Source organism: Cyprinus carpio, chromosome B14 (genome assembly GCF_018340385.1).
Source record: "Cyprinus carpio isolate SPL01 chromosome B14, ASM1834038v1, whole genome shotgun sequence".
Lineage (NCBI taxonomy): Eukaryota > Metazoa > Chordata > Actinopteri > Cypriniformes > Cyprinidae > Cyprinus > Cyprinus carpio.
This window is the reverse complement of record NC_056610.1, coordinates 17,862,762-17,874,912: the sequence shown is the minus strand read 5'-3', so window position 1 is coordinate 17,874,912 and position 12,151 is coordinate 17,862,762. Positions and strand designations below refer to the sequence as shown.

The window sequence follows — 12,151 nt, the reverse complement described above, 5'->3', positions numbered from 1 at the left end:
AGTAAAACCAGTAATATTGTATTATTACAATTAAAAATTATGTCATTTATTCCTGTGATGGCAAAGCCGAATTTTCAGCAGCCATTACTCCAGTCTTCAATGTCACATGATCCTCCAGAAATCATTCAAATATGCTGATTTGGAGCTCTAGAAACATACATTAATGTAGTAATTAAATTACTGTTGTATAGTTTAATATTTTTCTGTGGAAGTTGTGATCAGTTTTTTCAGGATTCTTTAATTTATAGAAAATTCTAAATTATGCTCATGCTATATCTTGAATTGCAAATGACACTAATGTTTATACATTCTAATAGAAGAAAATGCGAATATGAACATTTAAGTGGCATGCATGGCACACATAAAGGATTTACAACACATAAACATACATTTACACAAACATTGCATATAAATGTACAATTAAACAAAAGATAGAGAGGTAGAAAGATAGAAAAGACATAAAAATAAGAAGAGGACTGAAACATCAAATGCACATGTTGCATAATCATTCATACTCCCACACATCATCTCAGAAATGTTATTATATGATATTGTAACAAAGAAACTGTTTTGCTTGGTTTGATCCTTTTCTGACATAATGTAAATTTAAACCAAACGTAAGAGAAGCTGGTGCCTATCGTAAATTTGGCGTGTTAACTTTTCTGTTGCAGCACATAGCACAAAAATATCAATGGTTCCTGCTGAGGAAAAAATTTAATTCTTTATTTAGGCAGTAGAAAGGTTTAATTAAAATTTCCATGACTTATAATAGGTAACGCTACTTCATCATATATTGAAGTAGGCTACACAAAAATGCACGTTTACATTTATGTACACTGTATTTCATAAAAACAACAACAACAACAAACAAATACAGAATTGTGTGTGACTGGGTGAAGAATATGGCTTTCGAAAAATGGGCAATAATACAGTTTGTGGGTCAAGATAAGTCTTGTAAGGCAATGAGTTTGACAACGTATTAAGAGCTAATCTTTTAAAACTGATGTTGCCACAGCTTGTCTAATACCAAGTAATACCAAGTAACACACAAAGCCGATATGCTATACATTAGCACAGATACTCGGATCTAGAGCTGTCACTCTTGTATGTCATTTGAGAGTCAATGCTTGACCGTGAGCACAGGAGCATCCTCTCTGACTCCTGAGTCTGCCTTCGTGCCCAAAGATCATTGGCCTGGCCGTTCAAGGTCCTTTGTTTCATAGTGAGCGTCTCGAACTTTACGTACATCTCTTTTGAAAGGTCATCGTCTGGTCCATTGTTCCTGCTACTGTTTCCTTTACAGCAGAGACATACGATCTTGTAGAGCAACACCACAATGAGAGGCACCGCGACTGCGCATGCGATCCCACTGGCGATCATCAGGATTTTGTTCTGCCCAACTTCTACACCGTTATCCAGAGTAGTGAAATCCACACATTGCTCTTTCCCAGCCACCGAATCCTTAGTAACCAAACACACCGTGTAGACCTGGTTAGGCATCAGATACTCCAAGAGCAGCTTCCCTTGACCAACTTCTGTATCGACCGTCTCCTTATCGTCTTTCGCATCATATGGAAAGTAGAACACTGTTACGGGCGAGTCGCTTGGCAAACCTTCAGCTCTCCATAGTAAGACCGCGGTGTCACTTGTCTCCTCCACTACCTCAATGTCTTTGAGATCAGCTTTCTTTTTGGACTTTTCACTCTGCAGTGAACCTTTACCGCCCTTGCTTTGCTGGATCGTAGCTGGCTTGTCTCCAGCCGGTGGAGACCTCTGAATTCCTCCACCTGGTCCCGGACTCTTCCTGGTTGTCGGTGGTGGAACTGTGGTCATGGCGGCTCTGGTTGTGAGAGCAGGGCTTAAGGTAGTATACAGTGGCATCTTAGTCCCAGCAAAAGAAGTCACGGGTTGATCGTCAGGCCACTTGGTTATGTTTACCGGTGGGGACAGCGTTGAGGCCTGCACCCCATCCACAGACAGGGTGATGTATGCCTCTGCATTTCCTGCGAAGTTTTTGGCCTTGCAGCGGTAATCGCCTGCATCCTTAAACACGATACTGTGCAAACTGAGGATGGACCACCGGACCCCCTCGCCTGGAGATTCCTGCACAACTACAGAGATATATAATGGTAAGCAATAACTTAGAATTTGTAAGAAAAAGGTTAAAATATGCTTTAGATATTGTACTAAGTATGTTTACATTAGGGATGAACAATTTTAAAACTCTGCATTCATGAAAGCGATGTTGCAATTCTTTTTTTTTATGTTTTTAAAAGAAATCTCTTATGCTCACCAAGGATGCATTTATTTGCATTATTAGGAATTATTAGGGATGAACCAGCAGTTAAATTTTGCCTGACACCAAAAAGACAATAATTATTTTCATGTTATAGCCAACAAACTATATATATATAGATGCTACTGATCATTTAAAAATAATGTTTATATATTATTTATATTATACATAATATGTAATATTAAAATCGGTCCTTGGGGTCTATATGACCTCAATCAACTTTTTCTTAGTTAGAAAATAAAATAGTTCCCTTCACCTCAGTGGAATAAGTTTTTGTGACTTTTCTACAGTTTTTTATATATATTTACATTAAAAAGAAAAAGAAATGGGCTTGATTCGGTTGTTCTGAAGGCGTGTAATTTTTTTTTCACAAATCTGGTCTTTGGGGTCAATATGACCCCACACTTAAATGAATGAGAAATGAAAAAAAAAAAAATTTATATTTAAAAAATCTTATTTTTTTTTTAAATTTGTCAAAAAAAAAAAAAAAACTGGCATAAATCTGAAAATTTCCACACAGAAATGAAGGCCTGGTACAAGAGCACTAATGCAATGTAGAAAAGACATGCTCACTCACGTGCACACGCACACACACACACACATGACTGCAACAGAGATAACTTTTTATAGAAATTGGCAAATAAAATCAAAAAATCCTGCATGAATCTGAAAATATACACAAAATTAAGGCCTGATACTAGAGCACAAATGCAAAAGCAAACAACAAAAACAAATTCTAAACTTTGAGAAAAATACTGTTTTTAATGTATTTTATAATGTTTCAATATATATTTACAAAAAAGATTTACAAAAAAAAGCACTTCCAGAAAAATGAATGGATCTCTATGAGCCTCTGCTGGATATATATGGTCATTACACTTCTTTTTCAAAAACTGTAATTTCTACAAGTTTTTCTCTAACAAGCAGATGGCAGAATTCTACACCTATCTACTAGTTCAGTATCTATATAAGTATTTATATTTAGATTAAGTTTTAGAACAAGTAATTTTTTTTTTATTATGTTGTATTCTAATGGTGTATTTTGGGAATTTTGTGGTACAGTAAATAGGTACAAAAGTACTTCATATCTCCCAAAACACATGTTATATTCACATGCAAGCTAATGGTGTAGTTTAAAAAGAAAGAAGAAAAAAAGAAAAGATATATTATTTCCATGATTAAAAATTTATTTTTTTTATAATTACTCTATCAATTTTGGGGTCATATTGACCATAAGTGTAAACAGGAAATGAGGACCATTTGTGGGTTAAATTAGGGATGCACAATATAAAGTTCTGGACAGTTTACTGATAATTATTTTTTGGCCAGTCACTAAAATTGGCTGACATTAAAGGGATAGTTCGCCCCAAAAATGTAAATTTTCTCATCATTTACTCACCCTCATGTCATTCCAAACCTGTATGAGTTTCTTTCTTATGTTGAACAAAAAAGAAGATATTTTAAAGAATGCTGGTAATCAAATAGTTGATGGTCCCCTTTATTTTTTCTTACATAGTATTTATTTCCCTAATATGGAAGTTAATGGGGACCGACAACTGTCTGGTTCTTCAAAAAATCTTCTTTTGTGTTTAAAAAAAAATAAAAATAAAAAATCATACAGGTTTGGAACAACATGAGGGTGAGTAAATGATGAGAAAATTGTCATTTTTGGGCGAACTGTTCCTTTAAATATATTATATATTTTTTTGTCTAAATTAAAAATAAAACACTTAAAACTAAAATCAATCATTTTAAATGTTACAAATGTATTTAAGCATCACACAATTATAACGTACAGTATAAAATGGGCATTCATCAGATTTGTTTAAAATGGCATTTAACAGTGTTAAAAAATCGTCAGTGTTTTTAACTTTGAGTAATTAAAATGTAAAATCTTGAACAAACATGAACAATTAAATATCCAATATCAATACTATAACTGTTAATCATGCAGTACATGAACAATTAAATATCCAATATCAGTACTATAATTTTTAATATTTCAGTCCTTGTTTGCACTTTAAAAGTTGGCTTCATCTAGCATGTATACTTGCTAACTGGACTATATGCGATTAAAAATCTTTTTAATCCTTCAAAAATTTAATTACGCATGGTGTGATTTTAGGTGAAGACAAAAAAAATTAATGCTGTAATCTGATGCACACATTAGCACTTTGTGACACTCATACCTGTGACGTTGAGCGTCGTCCCATCAGCTCTGGTCCAGAGAAGGGTGGGAGTAGGGAAACCAGTGGCGTCACACCGCAAAAGCACATTGCTGCCCAGTGGTGAAGTGATCTTAGTTGCTGAAGTCATGACTGATGGCTTGCTGCACTGATCAAGTTCAGCCCGCTGGAACAGAACACCAGCTAAGTTCTCTGGTCCACTGCATGTCAGAACCTGATCCATCAACACCACAGGTATGCTGGCCATCTTAGACAACTCAATGAGCTTGGAAATCCGACAGTCACAGTACCAGGGGTTGTCCTGTAAACCTGCAAATATTGAAATATTTGCTTAGAATATGTTTATGAAAGCAATACGTTATGTAGAAAGGTCTACAAACCTTCAAACTCCAAGCTTTTAACACTTTTTTTCAAACAAGACTGTAAAGTGAATTCTAGTTCCTTACATTCAAATTTGAATGATCCTGTTTTGCTTCAGTTCGAATTGCACAACCCATGTATACATGTATTCGCAAAAGTTTACCTCAAACACAGAGGATATTACTAGCAAAGTCATGTTTGATTTGCATGTTTGAATTGAAAGAATAGAAATGGAATGCATAAACTAATAAATAATGTATACCTTCAATAAAATGTAAGATACTTTGGATAAAGGGATCTGCCAAATGCAGAAACAGAATGTAGAAACATTACTTCACTTACTGAACATCTCAACATACTGAAATAAAGACTACAGATTTATTATTCAACTACTATAATAAAACAGCAGCTTACTCCCATCAAATCAGAAAGTTGTAAATCTTGAAGCCAGGATGTCTTGTCTGGCTGGCATGCATCAGGTGTTGGACATTAACACCACAGTGTGCCCATAATTCTGTCTATGGCAGGATGAAGATCGGTTGACTGTAAACAGGGAATAAGACGATCCACTGATACAATTCAACAGCTGGATGGTGACAACGGCTAATATTCTGATGATACAGGGTAAATCCTGGTCATATTGTGCTTTTGTGCTCAGTTTTAAACTTGTATGGCACCTGGTGAAAGTAGGCTACAGAATATGCAGTTGCATTTCAAGGGGTCATCCGATGTCCATTTTCCACAAGTTGATATGAATCTTTAGGGTCTTAATGAAAAGTCTGTAACATAGTGTGGTTAAAATTTCTCAGTGGTAGTGTAAAAAATACCTTTTTTTACCCTGTCAGAAATAGCTCTTTTCAGAGCAAGACATTTTGTAGCATCTTCCTTTAAATGTTAATGAGCTCTGCTGACCCCGTCCCCTCTTCTGAGCTGCTCTCTGAGGGACTGTTTACTTTAGCTGCATTCATCGTGAAACTTGCTAATTAGCACATTATTAGGAAAGGTGATTTGCAAAAAGATTTATAAAAGAACCTTATACTCACTTCTTCTGTAGGTGAAGCTGGATCACGAATGATTAGCACGAACATAAATGCATTTAGGTAAATCGGAGGCGCATTCCCTTCAGAAACAAACGTAATCCACTACATCTTCAGCACCTCAGATGTCGTGAGTAAATGACGACTGCTGTGTTCATTGTTACATCCAACAAACAGAACACCTAGGTGTCTTTGTTGTCTTTATTTTCTCTGGCGGTAAAACAATGGTGGACTGATGACAGCTCACTCAGGACAGGTCCAAAGTAAGACACCAGTCCAATCTGTGCTGAAACGCTACTGTCAATCAAACTATCGTGGGAGGGGCCTGTCTGTGTGACATCTGAGATCGGCTCGATTTGAGAAAAGGGTAAACATTTTTATTAGCTTAATAAAAAAAATAAACACTGGGTGGATTTTTATCATTATAGGTTGGTTGTTAACACACACTGCCAACACACATTTCAGTTCAAACAACTTGTAAAAGTGCATGTAGCATCGGATGACCCCTTTAAGCAATATACAAGCAAAAGTGATGTTGTACTGAGACTCAGATTTTGCTTTTGAACAGTTCAATTAATGTACATTTTATATCAAGTAACATTTTAAACACAATATTGCCAATTACATTCCAAAGAAAACAATTCTAATTAAACCTTCACAAATCTCCAAGCTTAATACTTGTAGTGGCATTCTTGAACAAGTGAGCTGATTGGATAATTCAGTGACTTACTAATTAAGTCAGAGACTGAATTGGGAGCAGCATTCTGGCATAATACTAATACAGTTTCTGTCATATAAATGTTTTGCAAAAAAATAGTAGGAGTAGTATACTAGTATGCTGTTCCGAATTCACTGTTACGAATCTACTACGAATCAGCTAAGTGACTGATTCAATGACTCACTAATAAGAACAGTCACTTCCTGAATGTTGCATTGAATAAATGATTCAAATGACATTGTTACTGGTGTAACAATGTAACATACAGAAAGAATCACTGAAAAATCCACTTGTTTGATCATTTTAAATGATCCATGTGCACTGGCCAACCGTGATCAGTGTTGTTGTAGACTAAAACGCAATTAACATGAGCTCTAATGAAAACACATTTGACAATTTTTTTTTTACCATTTGATATACCATTTTATACTTTGACTAGATGCCATACAAGTGTAGTCTTGAATGTTATATCCATTATGTCAAACACACATGAATCTATCAAACTATTATAACTTTCTCTTCAGCTGGGATCTGTTTTTTAGATGTCACTGAGCAAATATATGAATCATGCTCTTCCCAGATGAGCACTTCAAAGAAATTCAAATCTCAGAGCCTTCCACACAGTTGGAAGTCCCATTAGAAGATTAGCTTGTACTTAACTTGGGAGAGCCCATGAAGACACAGCCTAGTTTTAGATATTTAAAGATCATACATGGACTATAAAAAGACATGGTGAAGAGAAGGATATTGTTGAAGCTGTTTACTTGGTATTTCATATGTCTCCACCCAGATTCTTTGCATTTTAGTGAGCCAACCCTTGTGAAAAAGAAGTACACTTCAGCATATACTCTACAAAATAAAATATATATAAAAATATATATATACTTCAAAATGTTTTTGTACACTTGATCGTATGTATTTTCATTTGAAATGAAAATGTATTTTATAGTTTCATTTATATTAAAAACAATTAATTTAGTAATGTTGACATTTTGTACATTTACAAATATTAACTTTAAATGTAATACTGAATAATACACTACAGTTAATTATAATTCAGTATTTTACACGTGCTTCAGTACCTTGACACAATACACATAAAAAAGTAAACATATCAGAATCAGCATGACAAAAGATTATAAAACATAATAATTTAAAATGTCCTTTAAATGATTTTTTAAGTACAGTTAAGTGGCCTATTTCATTAATATTGTTATCCACAAGTACAGTTAAAAATATACTTTTAAGGTATGAAGTACACTACAAGTACACATTTAATACAATTAAGTCCACAACTTTTTCTCAGGGGAAAGCTCATACAACTTATTATGAATGCTAATGTGAATCCTCCTCAAATACTGGGTTTATTTTGCTGCATGGTAACCCTCTAAAAGAAAAATGTTTAAAAACTCTTGTCATAATGCATATTCAACATCATAATGCATACTTAAGATGCGCCATCATCATTTTTACCCACCAAGAACAATCTTTTGTGATGCATTGGCACTGGGCAGGATGCCTGAAAATGGAGGCCAGATGTCCACCAGGTCAGAAGGAAGGGTAGTTAGCTTGTTACTAGAAATGTCTAGGTAGGTGATGTTAACCAAGTAAGGTGCTGCCTCCACAGGAATACTAGTCAAGCGGTTGTTGTGCAGGTCCAAGGTCCTGAGACTGGGCATCTCTTTCAGAGACTCCCAGGGAAAGGTAGCGATCATATTCCCATCCATCCGTAGCTCATGAAGAACTTTCAGATTGTAGAAACTGCCAGTATCCACAGACGTGATTGAATTGTATGTTATCCACAGGTAGCGTAACTCGGACAGGTAATAGAAGGCCTCGGTGGGCACTCGACGCACAGCTGTCTTCTCCACCCGCAGCTTCACCGTGTCCACAGGGACGTTGACCGGAATATCTGACATGTCAGGGTCATTGCATAGAACAGACCTGGGGCAGATTTTTATAGCAGAGGTTAATCACTTTGACCAATATGAGCATATGTGTGGTGATGTTCATTGTGGATTTTATTAACCTATAACAGAGGTTCTTAACTCTGGTCCTCGAGGTCCAGTTACCTGCAGGGTTTAGCTCCAACCTTGATCAAACTCACCTGCCTGTAACATCCTAGATCTTCTGAATACCTTGATTAGCTTGTTCATGTGTGTTTGATTAGGGTTGGAGGAGGAGCTAGAATTGAGAACCCCAGGCCTATAGAATATAAGCCTCTTAAAGAAAGAATTTTTTTAGATTCATGTAATTTACAATTGCACTTCTCTGATTCTGTATAATTACCCTTTATGTTACACCAGCAGCCTATGATTCAAAATGGGTTCCTCTACGGCTAAGCCCCTCAGATAAACACAAGCTAATAACCCACGTGATAGTTTAAAATCTTTTTTTTTTTTTCAAGTGAATGACTTATTAGCATACTTGAAATCCAGTTTATTTATTAAAAAGTATATTTAGAATTAGAATAATATAAATAGGCCTATATACATTTACATACTAAACTGTAATTGAATGAAACTTTACTTTATACATTTTAATACTAAACTGTATTTAAATGTTAATTTTTCTAAATCTTAAGTTTTATTGATTAGTATTATTATTTTTAATCCAAACTGCTTAAGGAAGACAACATTAGAAAAAAAAAACAGATTTCACTTCAGTGCTAATCTGTAAAAAAACGAGATAACATGTTTATGTAGGCCTGTGTTTAAATTGATATATACCATTAAAAACATAAGTATGAAATGTGTCTATCCTTGTTGAAAAAAAAATCTTGCCTATTTTGATTCAGATTCATGAAAAATTATATTTTATATTGGACGATTTTTATTGTATCTGTATTATATTGTATTATTTTATTTTATTGTTATATTGCTGAATTTTTTAAGTTATTCCATTGTATATATATTTATTCTATTTTCCTCTGTCAAATAATAAACTTACATTTATACATGCATGAATATTTGTCTGTGGTTAAAATATAAATTACGACTTCTCCAAATGCAAAATTACTATTTTATTATTATTATTATTATTATTATTATTATTATTATTCCAGTTTAATATGTTCCCATGTCTGTCTACTTTTACTTCACTGTTGTTATTCCAAAAATCATACTATAAACCTAAATCATGCCAGTTTTTACACACCAAAAATGACAATTATATGAAACTCTATTATTATTATTATTATTATTATTACTACTACTATAGTGAAACAATTTCCTTACCTACTACCAGTGCCATCGCTGCGCCCGTGGTACACACAGGTGCACTGGGAAGGACAGAAGGGTTGTGCCACAATCCAGCAGCCCAGTAGAACCTGGGCCACCAGCAGACGATACATCCTTCAGTCAGATGACCAGCACGGACACACACTCACACACATCAGATCCCACTTGACCATCAGTGGACAAAAACTCCTTTATCAGTCCTCAAGGAAAACCAATAAAAGCAAGAAAAGTGCCTCACAGTCCACATCTTGTTCAGCATGCTAGCAGGTGAGAGCCGAGAAGAGCGGGAGGATTGGGATGGGCGGGGAGAACCCAGATTAGAAAGAGGATTTCTCAAGGCTGAGTAGGTTACTAAAGTTAAACAGAGTGGGATGGGAAGTGTGTGCAAGTGTGTTATTTGTGTGTATGAGTGCGTTAGTGTGTGTGACTGAGTTCGAGGAGGAGGATAAGCCCTGCAGGCACACGCTAATTGGCTAGAACTACAAGGCGGCTCTTCACGTGATCGCTCGCAGACACTTTTCCATCCTTCACCTAGTGTATAAACTGATTTTGGCTGTGAAGTGTTTGCGTGCATGGAGGCTAGATGACACCTGTGTGTAAGCTGAAGTACAGGTCATGATTTACTGAGAGCAGGCTGGGCAGGCCGCAGACAGGCCAAACTCTTCTGTCTGAGTCTGAGAGATTTGGCTTCAGAAAATACTGAGACAAAAACATACTGACAACTGACAGAGTATGAATACAAGCTTCATTAAGGTACATAAAAAAATAAACAGATTTAATTGCCAAGGGTGTGTTTATGTAGGCAAGTGTGAGTATCAAGAGAAAACATGCTTAATTAAAAACATCATTATGAAGTATGTCCATCCTTATGTTATAACAACATCTGGTTTGCATGCATTTACCTTGTTGCAATACTTCCTGCTCAGTTTTGTGGAATTTATTCTTTTATATATATATATATATATATATTCTTCATTAGTAAATAAATAATAAGTGTTCAAAAAATGCAGTGAATTGCTGGCACCAATGATTTTTCTCAAAGGCAGCAATTGCGCTTTATTATTATGTTACTATAGTTTTTATTATAGCTTATTATTATTTCGTTTTTCTTCTTTTTAGTTTTAGCAAAACTTTTGAAACTTTATTTTGAAATTTCATTTTTAGTAGGTTGAGATTTCTAAAAATGTTTTTATGTCTATAAAAAAAGGTTTATTGAACATAACATCAATACCTTGTAATAACTCCTCTGAAACCATATGAAAAAAAAATTATAAGACCTTAAAATTATAAGGCCTTTATCAAGTTATAAACAGTGGGCTAAGACTAGAGAGATGTCCTTTTGTAGCCTGCCTCCATGTGGTTTGAGTGAAAATAACAGAGCTTTAGAAATGATGCTTTTCAAAAGTTTGGGGTCAGTAAGATTTTTTTATTTTTGACATTTTTTTCAAAAGCATTAAATGATTTAAAAATGACACTGAAGACTGGATTTATGGCTGCGGAAAATTTAATTTTGCCATCACAGAAATAAATTACATTTTAAAATGAATACAGAAAACAGTTCTTTTAAATTGTAATAATATTTTACAATATTACTGTATTTTTCATCAAGTAATTGCAGCCTTGGTGAGCTTTTGAACTTCGGTGTCCTAAATATTTGATATGTTAGGCCTAATAGTTGTAGTACATACCACTGAAACTTTTATTTGTTACTATGTTGAACAACAGAGTTCATGAAAATACATATCTAAAGCTTTAGAGTCATATATAAACACACAGTAATTTGAAACATCATATACAACCAACTGAAAATACTGTTTTCTAAATTTGACCTTTACAAATTACTTTGTGTATCCTCTTTAGTCAGATAAAATTCAATTAATTTAGGTCTTACCACATAAAAGTAATCCAAAGTAAAGTTTTAGAGTGTGTGTTAAGTGAATAACTCCAACATGATACACAGACCATTAAGAACAACAACAACCGTATTTATTAACAAGTACACCAGTGTAGTTTATTTATGCAAGCAGTTTGTCCCTACAGATCAGAAAAGCCACTGTCAAGCGGTTGGCACATTTATGTACAAAACAAATTAATGGTACAGCTTGCTACTAAGCATTCTTTAGTGAGAGTACAAAAGACTAGTATACGAGGACAGAGAGAGTGAGCCAGAGTAAGAGTAAGAGAGAGTCAGAGAGAGAGAGAGAGAGAGAGAGAGAGAGAGAGAGAGAGAGAGAGAGAGAGAGGTGAGGGTTCAGAGAAAGCATTAAGTTGGGGCTCAACAAGCAATAGTAATAGAAAGGTGAGAGGAGGACTCA

General features: G+C 34.8%; 1 protein-coding gene across 2 annotated transcripts; it reads right to left on the bottom strand.

The window, feature by feature from the left end:
• Positions 1 to 120: 120 nt before the first annotated feature.
• lrit3a (info leucine-rich repeat, immunoglobulin-like and transmembrane domains 3a) lies at positions 121 to 10,751 on the bottom strand. Of its 2 annotated transcripts, none has more exons than XM_042738295.1 (4): positions 9,834 to 10,751; positions 8,075 to 8,541; positions 4,486 to 4,791; positions 121 to 2,111 (listed from the first exon to the last, which is right to left on the bottom strand). In XM_042738295.1, the coding sequence occupies exons 1-4, from the start codon at positions 9,947 to 9,949 to the stop codon at positions 1,069 to 1,071; spliced, it is 1,932 nt and encodes a 643-aa protein (XP_042594229.1). In that variant the 5' UTR covers positions 9,950 to 10,751; the 3' UTR covers positions 121 to 1,068. The 2 variants fall into 2 exon arrangements, with proteins under 2 accessions (XP_042594229.1, XP_042594230.1); XM_042738296.1 differs by lacking the exon at positions 9,834 to 10,751 and adding an exon at positions 8,627 to 9,019.
• Positions 10,752 to 12,151: the final 1,400 nt, after the last annotated feature.

Excerpts from the sequence above, each read along its gene's own strand:
- lrit3a (XM_042738295.1), bottom strand. The coding sequence starts at position 9,949 with ATGTATCGTCTGCTGGTGGCCCAGGTTCTACTGGGCTGCTGGATTGTG. Across the intron at positions 8,542-9,833 it reads AGCGATGGCACTGGTAGTAG|GTCTGTTCTATGCAATGACC; the intron begins GTAAGGAAATTG and ends AATCTGCCCCAG. Across the intron at positions 2,112-4,485 it reads GACGACGCTCAACGTCACAG|TTGTGCAGGAATCTCCAGGC; the intron begins GTATGAGTGTCA and ends ATATCTCTGTAG.